The sequence below is a fragment of the Brassica rapa genome, chromosome A04 (genome assembly GCF_000309985.2).
Source record: "Brassica rapa cultivar Chiifu-401-42 chromosome A04, CAAS_Brap_v3.01, whole genome shotgun sequence".
Lineage (NCBI taxonomy): Eukaryota > Viridiplantae > Streptophyta > Magnoliopsida > Brassicales > Brassicaceae > Brassica > Brassica rapa.
Window position 1 is genome coordinate 15,243,857 of NC_024798.2, and position 12,885 is coordinate 15,256,741.

Below are 12,885 nucleotides of genomic sequence, written 5' to 3' on the forward strand. Positions count from 1 at the left end.
AAACTTGACATTTAATATCTGATTTTTAAAACTAAACAAAAAATCTAAACACTCATAATTCATAAACATAAAATTTTAATCTCGAAATATTAAACAAATACAAAAAAAATCTTATACTTTTATAAATAACTAAAGTGGCATTGATACCACTTATAGAGTTTTGAGCATTTTTTTAGTGAGTTCCATGTTCATTCTCAGGACAATTTTATTGGTTAAAAAACTAAAAGAAGTTCTTAACTATATAATATTATTATTTTATTTACACATAAATTATGTGATTGAATTTTAATGTTTTCTTTAAAAATGACAAATAAAAGAGTTGACAACTACTCTTCTATGTTTTTAAAATAAATGTTCTAATGTTTTCACACATACTAAGAAAACACAATAAATCACTATTATAAATATATATTTTTGTAATTACCAGTTTTTAATATTTTTAACCAATATCAATTCAATTAATTCAGTTATTATTATTTTTTTGAAATTTACAATTTTTGCATAGAAAATATATAAAAAAAAATTCATGGCACAATTTGTTTCTAAAACATCTAGTCATCTACTATTGTTGGCCGAACGGATGTAGTTTCCTTCGTAATTAATGTGTATAAGTTGTTTGCCTTGGTCATACTTTATTACTAGTAATTAAATACAGGTGCATTTAAGCAGATCATTTAATTAGAAGCACTGTATTAACCCTCCTTCATCCGTAATGTCTAGAGAAGATAAAACAAATTAAAATGTTGTCCCAAATGCATTTATCTATAGATTCATTGGATTCCATTAGGCGCCTGGTCGTAAGAAATAACATATCTAAAAGCAAAACTCAAATAAAAAAACTTGTCAAAAATATGCTGAAGAACCAGAGTTTGCTAGACAAGATTTGGGAAAAAAAATCTTTTTATTTTTTTTTAAGTATTAAGGAAACTAGAGAAGATAATATAAAATTGATGGGCATCTAAATTGAAACCACTGCACAACCCATACTCCTCAGTCCTCACTACCCAACTCCAGTCTCCATCATTCCATCAAAACCTTAAAGGCTTCTCTGTATTCATAACTATCAAACTGGTTTTCATCACCTAAAACTTTTGACTATTCAGTGAGGTTAATTACAACAACAAAGAGCTTACAGAAGAAGCATTAAACATGAAATAGCTTTCTCAAGGGTACTACAACACCACCAATAAATTAAATTATTGTCTTATTATTTGAGAAACAAAGATAAAGGGTGATATGCTAGTACAATCTTTTGGTAAAAGATCAAAAGTACATATATATATATATATATACCTTCTTTTTTTTATAACATTAGAAATCCGGGGACCGATATCAACCGACTAATCACACGAGACCCGCAGCAGCCATGTATTCTTACCATTTAAAGTAGTTCAGATGGCCAATGTGAATCAAACTGCAGGTTCACTGTATTGGGATTATCCCTCAAACGCCACTAGCCCAACCCCGTTGGTTATATATACATATTTCTCTCCATCTCTTACGCTATGGCAAACCTGATTGCCAATATTTATCGCCATCGCCTGCCATATTAATTAATCATCAGAAACAAAACCCATTCTGCAGGTTTCTTATGGTGCATTTTGATTCAAGTAGAGTATCAACTATAAGTCTTCAAGCGAAAAAAAAAACAAAATCTCACCTTGTTTGCAAGTGGATCAAATGCTGCATAGGGTTCAAAATCTTGTTGGCCCAATCCCTTCTCATCTCGCCTATATTGAGTTTTTCAGGGTCCCAATCTCTTCTCATGCATTGAAGCATAGAGTTTTTGGTATGCGACATAACTACATCAGTAACGTAATTTCAATTGCATAATCATCCCATGGAGATTCATGACTTTACCTTTTCTGCTGTCTGTGGCTAGTTCTGGAGGTGAGAATTCAGACGAAATGTACTGATCTAAGTATATACTGCAGTTGCAGTACATGAAATGCAAAAGTCCAAAGGGATCTCTTGTTCCCACAGAAACATGCGTATCTTGTCTTTGATTAGAAGTACAGGATGATTTCTGTTGTAGCCGACAGTCTATTGGCAAATCCTAAACACACAGTCCACCTTCCGCGATTGATCTTTGAACCGTACTTAAAATGCTTGACTGAAGAAGAACAACCTCAATGCAAATTCTAACAGATACAAGTTGGTGGACTTTAATACTCTGAAATTCGCATATTGCCTAAAAAGGGCAAATCTCTCATAAGATTCTAAACGAATGTTATTTAAAATAAAAGAGTACACAAGGAGTATAATAACGAAAGATGTTTTATTAACTATGTAAAAGAAGTTTTTTAATCTTTACTTTATAGATATATAAATATAAATAAATATTTAAATAAATAAAAAAATCTTTTTATTTTCGAATATAAGTTTTTCAATTCGAACTTTTTATTTTTTTCAAATTTTTATTTTGAAGTCCGAATTTTTTTTTGAAACTATTTTAAATATTATTTTTTTTTTATAAAAAATACAAAATTTCACCCTTCAAATCTAAACCAAATCTGAATTAGCTAATCAAAGGTATAAGTGTCTTTTACTTTTTTAATGAAATATATTTTGATCATTTTAGTTATTGTGTGATATATTTACGATAAAATTTTAATGTTATCCTAAAGATTTTTTTAGAGAATTTCCATCTTCACTCTATACTTTATTTAAAAAAAATAAGTATGAACAAAAAAATCACTATATTTATAGATAATTACTTTTTTGTTTCTTCGTTACTCTATTTTACCGTAAATCATGGAGTGAAGTTGAAGATGCTCTTAAAGACAGTATTCAACATTTTATCATGTCAAAAAACAAGTAGCTTCAAACATGAAAGGCAGTTGTACATGCAATCTTTGAGATGATAGAAGGCGTATGAACGTGTAGTAAGCAAAATTGCAAATGTATAATCATTCTACATCACCGAGGACGTCAATATATCACTACTATAGGTGAGTAAAGAAGCTATTTATATAATTTACAAGAATTTAATTATGACATATGCATGCAAAAAGGCTTGAGGGTTGTATCTTGGTAGGTAGATTGGTGAAAACGATTCTTATCAAGTTACTAAAACAAAATATGTTTGGTTTACTGTGTGTACATGGACACAATAGTAGCACTTGCCTGAAAGATTCTGATGACATGATGAAATTCGAGAGTAGAAGCAAGTCATAGGGATGAAGAGACGCTTTCTGTGCACCAGCAAGACCAACAACCTAACATACAGTCATTAACTATGATGGACTTCTAGTAATTGCTCTCCTACTCCAACGGCAAGTCATTGATCCATCCAACACCACTCGCATTGAGGAGAAGATGATTCAGCAACGGATCCATATTTCAGTCGGATCTATTCGGCCTGCTTGGTGACCAGTCTCGTTGGGCTTTTCCAGATTGGAGGAGGAATTGGGTTTCACCACTTTCTATGGGCCTTCTTGAGTCTGTTTTCTGGTTAATGTTATTTGGGAAATAGCCCACGTAAGAATATAATTTCCGGATGGATGAATGATGATCGTGTATTTGGATCGTTTTGGGTTGGTTTTTATTGGGTCTTGGTTTTTTTAGTAGAGAAAGTTAGATCCATAACCTTGATCAAAGGTAATATTTGGTCGGCCGTGCGTAGTTGATCTAACCTTATCTCAAAGAAGTTTTTCTTTTCCCTTTAGAACCGGTATGAACATGTGAAGATTGCATAAATAAAGAATTAATTATTTAATAACCAAACAAAATAAACGTGCCTAAAATGTCATACCAGTCGACGGAAATTTCAAAGTAATTATCTAATATGACTAAAATTTAGAGGGGAAAATAAATTTGACGTTTTACTTTGGATTGTACCGGTAATTTACCTACTATGTATATGATTCTCTCCTCGTCGCTTTGGTAGAAGCTAAAAGGAAGAAAAGGACATGAGTGAAAAACGACAAGACCAACGCACATAAAACGACGAACGACTCGTTCAGTCATCACTTACGTTGAGAAATACTTCAAAAGGCTTACGGCATCTGTTGGGTGCCAACCGGACAGGTACATTTACCGGATATTACAGCGATGCCACTGCTTCGCTTAAGTACCGATGTTTACCCATTTGCATTTGCAAACATATTTTGGCAAAAAATCATTTATATTAAAAACATATTTTGCTTTTTAAAAAACATAATTTTGTTAAAAACATACTTAAACTTTTGACTATTCTAAGTGAAATGTTTTGTTAACGCCAATTTTAAGGCATATTTTGTTTGAAGAAAGATGTATATTTCAAGTAATTATTTTGAAAGCCCTAAATAATTATTTTCGGCGTTTGAAGCCAATCAAGGCATAGAGAGGTTTATATTCAACTCAAGTTTCTTATAAGTTTAACTGACTTCATATATTAATTTATCTTTCCAGCTTGTATTTGTTTGCTAGTTAAAAGCAAATTAAAAGAAATAAGAGTATTGCAATTTAGATATACTTTTTAATGTTTGCACATGAACTATATTTTTGACATCGGTTTGATGGAGTAATCTTTACGGCAATGAAACGTTAAAGTTTAAATTTATTTAATTAATGATCGAGATCTTATCCTAACAAGTGTTTATCCACATAAAACGCCTAAACATATGTGGTGTTTGCTCGATCCAAGGCATTAATCCAATATTATTGCCTCGTCTACTTAAACTACTAGATAAAAATAAAACATACCATCAGAAGGTGGTCATAATTATAACATCATAAGATTAAGTCGTCTTGCTAGGAAACAAGAATTTATATATTTCGGAACTCAGAACGAACCACCAGATCTGCGTTTACAATTTATATATACAATTACGAATTATTAAATCCCTCCCTTGATTAGTTATAAACCAGCTAAATCAGATATCGGGGCACCTCATTTTTCTAACTGGTAGAAAATGATGACCTAGAAAATGGACGTGTTATTTTTGGTATCAGGTTTCAAAATTTCATTTTTAAATGGTCTGTTTACCGGTCGAGTACTCTCGTATTTCTTAATCAAACATTACTGTATTTTTTTTTTTGTTAAAGAAAACATGACTGGATTACTAGGTAAATAAAGAGAGAGGAACATATGCCGACCAGCTTTGTATTATTAAAGACAACGCACCATGTCTCATTCTATAAATAATCGATCGATTCCTTACGATAACCAATAATTAGCTTAATCCTTTGTTTAGCCCTCGTTGGAGAATCAAATCAAGGACTATATACAAATGAAATAGGTTGACGAGACTTACTTCAGCCATATCAGCATATTTGTAACGAACTTGCAAAGGTTTTGTCATCAAATACCTATAATGACTATTATAGAATATTCCCAATGATCTTATATGACTTAAGAGACTTATTTGAAGCATAATCCTATGAGATTGAAGAACAAATCATATTTTCCATTTAAATTGCAACAACACAAATAAGAAAATATGAATAAAAAAACTTAATACTATCATATTCAACTAAAATCACAGTTGATTAATCATATTGTTTTTGTACATAATATAAACATTTTGATCAAAAAATATTGTTTTATATTCATTTTCATATTTTCGTAATACTTTAACAACTAGTTATTTTCCCCCGAAACAATAACCCTAACTTATACAAACTGGAACCTCAATATAGAACAGCTGTTATAAATTACCACATGCTCTCTCCGTTTTATTTTAATTGTCATTTTAAGTTTGAACACACATATTAAAAATATATATTTAATTTTATATATTTACTGAATAAAAACGTTATACCAATACACTTAACCATATTTCAACCAATAGAAAAATATATATGAATACAAAATCAATTAATTTTGCATTGAAATTATAAAAAGATACTTTTTTTAAACAAAAAATTTACTTTACAACAACTAAACTAAAACGGAAAGAATATATAACATGAATTTTGTGGCCGATAAGAAATCAACATGAAATGTGTATTTATTTAGATTTTATTTAAAATAATATACTTATGTTTATAATCGTATTAAAAATACATTTATTACTCATTACACAGTGAACGCACAACTTTGTTGCATCTGGGAACATATATTTTGTTAAAAGTAATATATACACTACAAAAAATAGATGTCTTGTATCACTTATGTATTCTGTTAATATCATTTTTTTATTGACACAAGTGAATTTACATCAATTATATAAATGATTTTGGAAATTATGATTCTAAGAGGCATTTCCAATGGTACATTATTTTTTTTCTATAATTTACACTAAAATAAAATAAAATAGAATAAAATGTGATATTTTTTATATTCCACTCGATAATATTCTATAATAGAGTAAATTTATTATAGAGAAATATCATTGGAACACAAATTATTTTATAATAGAACTACTCTATTTTAGTAATAGTGAAAATATAGATAGTCGTTAGACAGATGACTAATACTTTATAACAGTTGTAACGAATAATACAATTACTTTAATAATTTATAGTAACTGATGTAATATATCATTTATGCGAAATGATGCTAAAAGTTGTATCATTCAGACTATATGATATTACTATTTGTTTTTTTTGCTAAGATTTGGATATCATATTTGTTTCAGTTGTAATAATTGATATTAAATATTTGTATCAATTATTTTAATTGATGTAATATTTATATCAGTTATAAATAAGCAATCCAAAAATTAATATCGGTTTTATAAATGATTGTAACAATTCTATCATCTACATTAAAACTATAGATAGTTGAACAAGTAGTTGTTTTTAAGTCATGTAATTGTAACTTTAGAACTTGCGTTTGAAGCGATAGAGAGTTTATTTCAATTGAAATTCTACAGAGTTTATATGAATCATACGTTAAATCATCTTTCAAGCTTAGTTTGTTTGTTAAATTGTTAGTTAAGAACAGAAAGAAATACGAGTATTGCGGTTTAGATCTTTGCTATGTTTGCACATGATATAGGTTTTTGACATCTATCTGATGGATTAATTGTCACGGCACTAAAACGTTAAAGTTTACATTTGTGTGCCTAATTAATTACCGAGATCTTATCCGCACAAGTGATTTACCCACATAAAACGCCTAAATATATGTTGTGTTTGCTCGATCCGAGGCAGTAATCCAAATATTATTGTCTCGTCTACTTAATTTACTAGCAAATAAAATAGTACATGCTCTCAGAAGATACTCATAACTATAACATCATAAAATTAAGTCGTTTTTTTCTCAAAAAAAAGATTTAAGTCGTCTTGGATTGCTTATGCTAGCGCAAAAACTTTGTATATATATAATTGCGAATATTTGAATGCACTCCCTTAATTAATTAAGTATAAACCTTGAAAATAGTAGATAATGACTTTAGAAAGTGACCTTGAAAATGAGACGTGTCATTTTTTTTTATATTTCACATATTATAAATGTTTAATTACCGGTCGAGTACTCTCCTCTGTCATAATCACATAATTAAATTAGTCCATAAGAAAGTAGAAAGGAACATATGCCGACCTACGCTGTATAATTAAAGACAACGCACCATGTCTCTCGTTCTACAGATAATCACAATCCATGCCACATGATTAACCAATAATTAGCTTAACCCTTTCTTTAATATGTTCTTCAAATAACTAAGTGGAGAGGAGAATCTAATTAAGGACTATAAAAATGAAATAAGTTGACGAAATGTAAAAGATTACTATATAAAAGAAACTAGTGGTATTCCGGCGCTACGCGCCGGGTTCGTATGTTTTATGTTCACAAAATATGAAAATGAATATATGTTGAAAGATAATGATATCCATTTGATAGTGGTTAGCGACCATATTACTTTGTTTTGAAATTGATTAGTCAAACTGGAATATCATAAGTAGTTGTGACTAATCGATTCGATAGAAGTATAATAAAAAACCGATAGTCGTAACAAAGTTAATTTAATTGAAATTTAAACATAAACTAAGGTTGATGTTTATATATTTTGTATGAAAATTAAAACAAAAATCAAAAGCATCATGTAAATGAAACTGAAAATTTGAATATAAGAAACTCCCTTATAAATTGTAATAATGCTGAATCATATATGATTTTCCCCACATATGGAACAACTTATGTTTAAACGAAGCCATTGATCAATGCAGCGGAAATGGAAGTATGGTCACAAGTAAGAGAGCATAGATAAGTTCTATTTTGTAATTTCCGATGCATACCGTGCATGTATTGTTTTTTTTTCATATGTAGTTGGAGGCCTATTAATTCCCTCCAGATGGTGATGATAAAGCAGACATCAAATTTTGCAGTCACTTTTGGTTGTAGTCTGTGATAGTAAGAGTAACTTGAAGATCATCAGCTATGTTATGGTCGGTCTTCAGGTGTTAGTAATTTCCATCACGTAGTGGACTGTCTTGTATAAGTAGGGTTGAGTTGGGGTGTTCTGTTTCATGGTATGTTAACATGAATTCCATGTCATTAAAATTATATTGATGTTGTAATAGATGATAGCCGGTAATCAATAATAAATTATCATGTGTTGGACATGTGGATATAGACTTAGAGTGTGCGACGAAGATTTGCTCATGAAGGTTTTGTTTGGTGTGAAAATACATAAAAAAGAAGTGGTTTATTATTCATTCTTTAGTTATTTGTGAGAGTTCAAAATTGAAAGCAACATAAGGTGATATAGTTGATATAGCTATGTCTTATAGACGGTGAATTCAAGTTTTGATTTTCTTGTAAAATCTTGTTTAAAGGACCATTTAATCAGAAGCGTTTGTGTTTTTTTTTAGTTAATGGTTTATGATGATTTGACTATTTGTTTATGCTAGATTGTTAATTTTTATCAAAATAATCTACACAAATTTATATTTAGTGTGGATTTGTAAGAGAGCATCATATTATATATTCTTTATATTGATGTTGTATTTTATTAATAACATAACTATTATTTAAAATTTTTCAGGATTCGTATGTTTTAATTAAGCAATAATTTTTGTACTATTTATCTAAAAGTTTTCTTAGGGTGAATAGTTTTTAAACCAATCAAATCAAATGATCAGGCTTCGACTAATTTAACTTATATTTGTTTAATCATTTTTTCTTATTTTTTTCTGTATACGTTGGGTGAATACTTAGTAACGTGATGGACTGGGATGGTAGGAGTGTTATAATATAGTTCTTAGTTGGGAATTAGGGACACATGAGAATTGCTTGTAGATATATTAATTTTCAAAATATTACTTTCTGGTGCATTTGATATTGTTGATATAGAATTTAGAGACTTGACATATAAAGGGATTTGAATACCTCAAGCTGTGCCTTACCTTCAGCAGAAGTCTCCTCCACTTTTGATGGGTCAGTGAGATTCTTTTGTTGATGGTCTTTAATTTACACTTGTCCCGGGGGTTGACGATCGTTCATATATTTTTTCTTCTTTTTTGTTGGTAAATAGTGAAAGAAGAAAAATATAATTGATGTGCGTAAGCAGTTGTTGTACTTTTTGCCTTTAAAGGACATGAGAGTTGCTTGCCTTTAAAGGACATGAGAGTTGCATTCATGTATTCAATCCTTGATGTCGTATGAATTATGTATATTGTGAATGATATTCTATGTAAAAGCAAAGAAACAAATAACCTTCAGTTCACAGACTATCCTTATGAGTCACGTTAACACAAAAAAATATGAGATGAGTTCTCTTCTTATTTTGCCAAAAAATCAAGATAGAAATTACCGGGCCGCCTCAACTGGAAACAAAAGAGGCTCAGAGAAGATCAGCAACATTACTTGGCAACTCCTCAAAGATCACATTGTAAAACTGTCATCATCCGTTGTCATGAAATTAAACGATACTCCCTTTCTCCCAAACCTCCCACTTCTTCCGGTATGGTGAAGTTAATTCTCCAGTTGTGTTGGGAGCTCAAAGTTAATCACCAAAGACACTTGCTGAACATCTATACCATGTGCAAGAAGATCAGTAGTTATAGGAACACGTGAATATCCAGAGCAAAACTCTTGCATGATGATATCTCTCGTGTTCTGATCCATATTTCCACGTGTAGCTGAAACCGTGTGGTCACAAATTCTCATTTTATAAGTTAACCAATCAACCTTACGCATAGTGTTCACAAAGATGACACTCTGCGTGATGGCTAGTGTCTCGTAGATCATTGTCAACATTGACGTAAAACTGTTTGATACCTTCACGAGTCAGTTCGCCAGGCTTAACCAGAATCCTCACGGTTTTGTTCATGAACTTCCTTGTGATCTCAAGGGCTTCAGGTTGCATCATCGCAGAGAAAACACCAACCTGAATCTTGGAAGGAAGAAGCTGGAAGATGTCGTATATCTGATCCTTGAAATCATGAGAGATCATCTCATCAGCTTAATCAAGAACAACCATTTTGATGGCGTCAGCACGGAGTGACTGTCTAACACGACCAAGTGTACCAACAACAACATGGACACCAGACTGGAGGATACGTTGATCCTCACGCACACTTGTTCTGCCAACATAGGCGTGGACTTTGACACCGAGGTAGTCACCAAGAGGTCTCATAACCTTTTCAATCTGCTGAGCGAGTTTTCTGGTGGGAGCCAGAACAAGAGTGTAATCAAGATGTTGTAGAACACCAGAGCAGAAGGTAGCGGTCTTGCCGGTTCCAGATTGAGCTTGCTGGATCACATCAAGACCCTGGCCAGATGTTTTAAGATTATATGATAGATCACAACAGAAAAATACAAATTTTATGACAATATTACAGAACATAATAAGTTAGTTTATAGAATGTGTTGTCAGAAGGATAATGTCTCACATACTGTAGGCATAAATCCCCCTCAAAAGATCAGACCTGAGTTCCATTGCATCAAAGCTATCACAGACTTCAGCATAAGTCGTGTAGAAGGTTTCCTCTCCTTCCCCACCGAGTCTGCAAAGTATCAACAACTCAGTTGTGTAAGACAGTGATTAGGTTATAGACTGATTCAGAAAATTTCAGTTGGTATCAAACCTCAAAAGACAAAAGACGAACCTGGGCTGAGGTTTCAGCTGTTGTTGAACAGCGGCCGGCTTTCAAATCAGCAAGCAAGGTAAAGGAATTCGCCATGGTTGGAGCTGATAATTAGCAGAGAAGATGCTTGTAATTTTCGTAAATATGGCGATGTTCATCGGAGGCTGTTTAATCGGCGATATGACCTAACTTGAGGTTCATCTGCTACAGCCTACAGCACACAGAACATGAGCCTGTGTTACATTAACACGAAAAAGCCCAAATGAAAGAACACAGAAAACACGGAAAAGTTGATATCGCGAAGTGATTAAAATGGTGACACGTGTCAGGATTTGCCCCTTCTTCCATGATGACGTGAAGGAAGGAGGAGAGAGTATACCCTACTTTATTGTATAAGATACCATATTTGGTGTCCCAAAACTTCAATACAATCTTAAATTAACAGTCTCTTTATAATAATCACTACTTGTCGAGATTCTTAGCCGCAACAGTAAAACAAGCGAAGGTAAAAAAAAAACAATTTAAAAAAACTCCACTCCTTACAATTTCTTCAATTTGTAACCCCCAATATTTAAAACAGTTTAATCTTCGATCCCTCTAATTTTGAAAATAGTATTTCGCACCCTACTCAGATCTCTCCCTTTCAACGTCCTCCCAGCACCTTCGTGAACCGAAAACGAAGCCATCCTCCGGCTCGCAATCAACTCATGCGGCGGCACCCGCCGTGTCTCTCCACCGCATGCAGCAACTTCGTCACCGTCGTACGAAGTCTGCCTCCGTGGACTCTCTTCCCCGAGGATCTTGGACCAGTCCGGCACGTTGACCGGGAGAGAAGACGCAGCTGAACCACCGCGAGGCTTCCGGTTAGCTCCGGTTCGATCGGAGGTGATCGTAAGGTCACTGAAGGTGAAACCGGAAGCAGAATCTGAACCGGTGTTGAAGAGGTCCCACTCGTCGAGCTCGAAGTCGGAAGGGGAAGAGACGTGTTGGTGGTCGGTGGAGAAGAATCGGTGGCTTGGCCGTGGGTAGTAGCATTTGCTCGTCGCCATTTGGGAAGGAAGGATGATATTGGTTTAACTCTCTATTGTTTCACGGTTTGCTCCATTTTATATAGAAGGCAAGGTCAATGGATAACTTGCTAATTACTTAACTACCCTTGTAAATTTCGTAGAAGTTTTTCTTTTGTGATTTATCCAAACGAAACGATGACTGTCAAAAAGTTTTTGTTCTGCGCGGAAACCTAGGGAGGTATATTTTTTTTGTTTATAATAATATTAGTGTAAATATTTGAATCATGTGTTAGTAGACCGGAATTTTTTTTTAACTTTTCTTCGAAATTTCGTCGTTATGTATGATCAGCTTCTATTCCAGAATCCAGCCACTAAACCCAATCACATACTCAATACTTAGCTTGTTCGTGGGTCAATGTTTAACCTTTTTCATAAGTAATTTTTTAAGAAGGTCGAAGATTTTAATTTGTTAATATGATTTTAAATACGACCTATCAATTTTTTTTTTACTGTGTATTAAAATAGTAGAATCAGAGCGGAACTAACTCTTTTTTTCCTAAAAAACTGATTTCATTTTATTAAAAAATTCCACACTTTTGATTTTTAATTAATTTATAAATATATGTATTCATGTGTTTAATATGGTAGATATGTTTTAAAATATAAATAATAGTTAGAAAGCATAAAAAATTATAAAATATTTTAATATTTTTCATTTTTATTGGTTTTGATTTTTTTATTCATTCCTATATTTTTAGTAGGAAATTATAATAAAATTTTGATTGGAACCTTGATTATCTTATTATATCCGATTCTAGAGAGATATTTTAATTTTAATTTTAATTCTGTTTACAGATTCAAACAGTTGCCTAATTAATAAGTTGATTTAAGAAGAAATAAATGTTTTTATGTTGCTAAA

General features: G+C 32.0%; 1 protein-coding gene and 1 pseudogene across 1 annotated transcript; both read right to left on the minus strand.

Annotated features, from left to right (window-relative positions):
- Window positions 1-9,524: 9,524 nt before the first annotated feature.
- On the minus strand, window positions 9,525-11,109 carry LOC103864885 (annotated as a pseudogene).
- Window positions 11,110-11,361: 252 nt separating this feature from the next.
- On the minus strand, window positions 11,362-12,282 carry LOC103864886. The gene has a single exon (XM_009142653.3). It carries the CDS (start codon window positions 12,003-12,005, stop codon window positions 11,538-11,540), a length of 468 nt encoding a protein of 155 aa, XP_009140901.1. The 5' UTR covers window positions 12,006-12,282; the 3' UTR covers window positions 11,362-11,537.
- Between the last annotated feature and the right edge of the window lie 603 nt (window positions 12,283-12,885).

Bases quoted from the DNA above. Each gene is read 5' to 3' on its own strand.
- LOC103864886 (XM_009142653.3), bottom strand. From the start codon at position 12,005: ATGGCGACGAGCAAATGCTACTACCCACGGCCAAGCCACCGATTCTTC.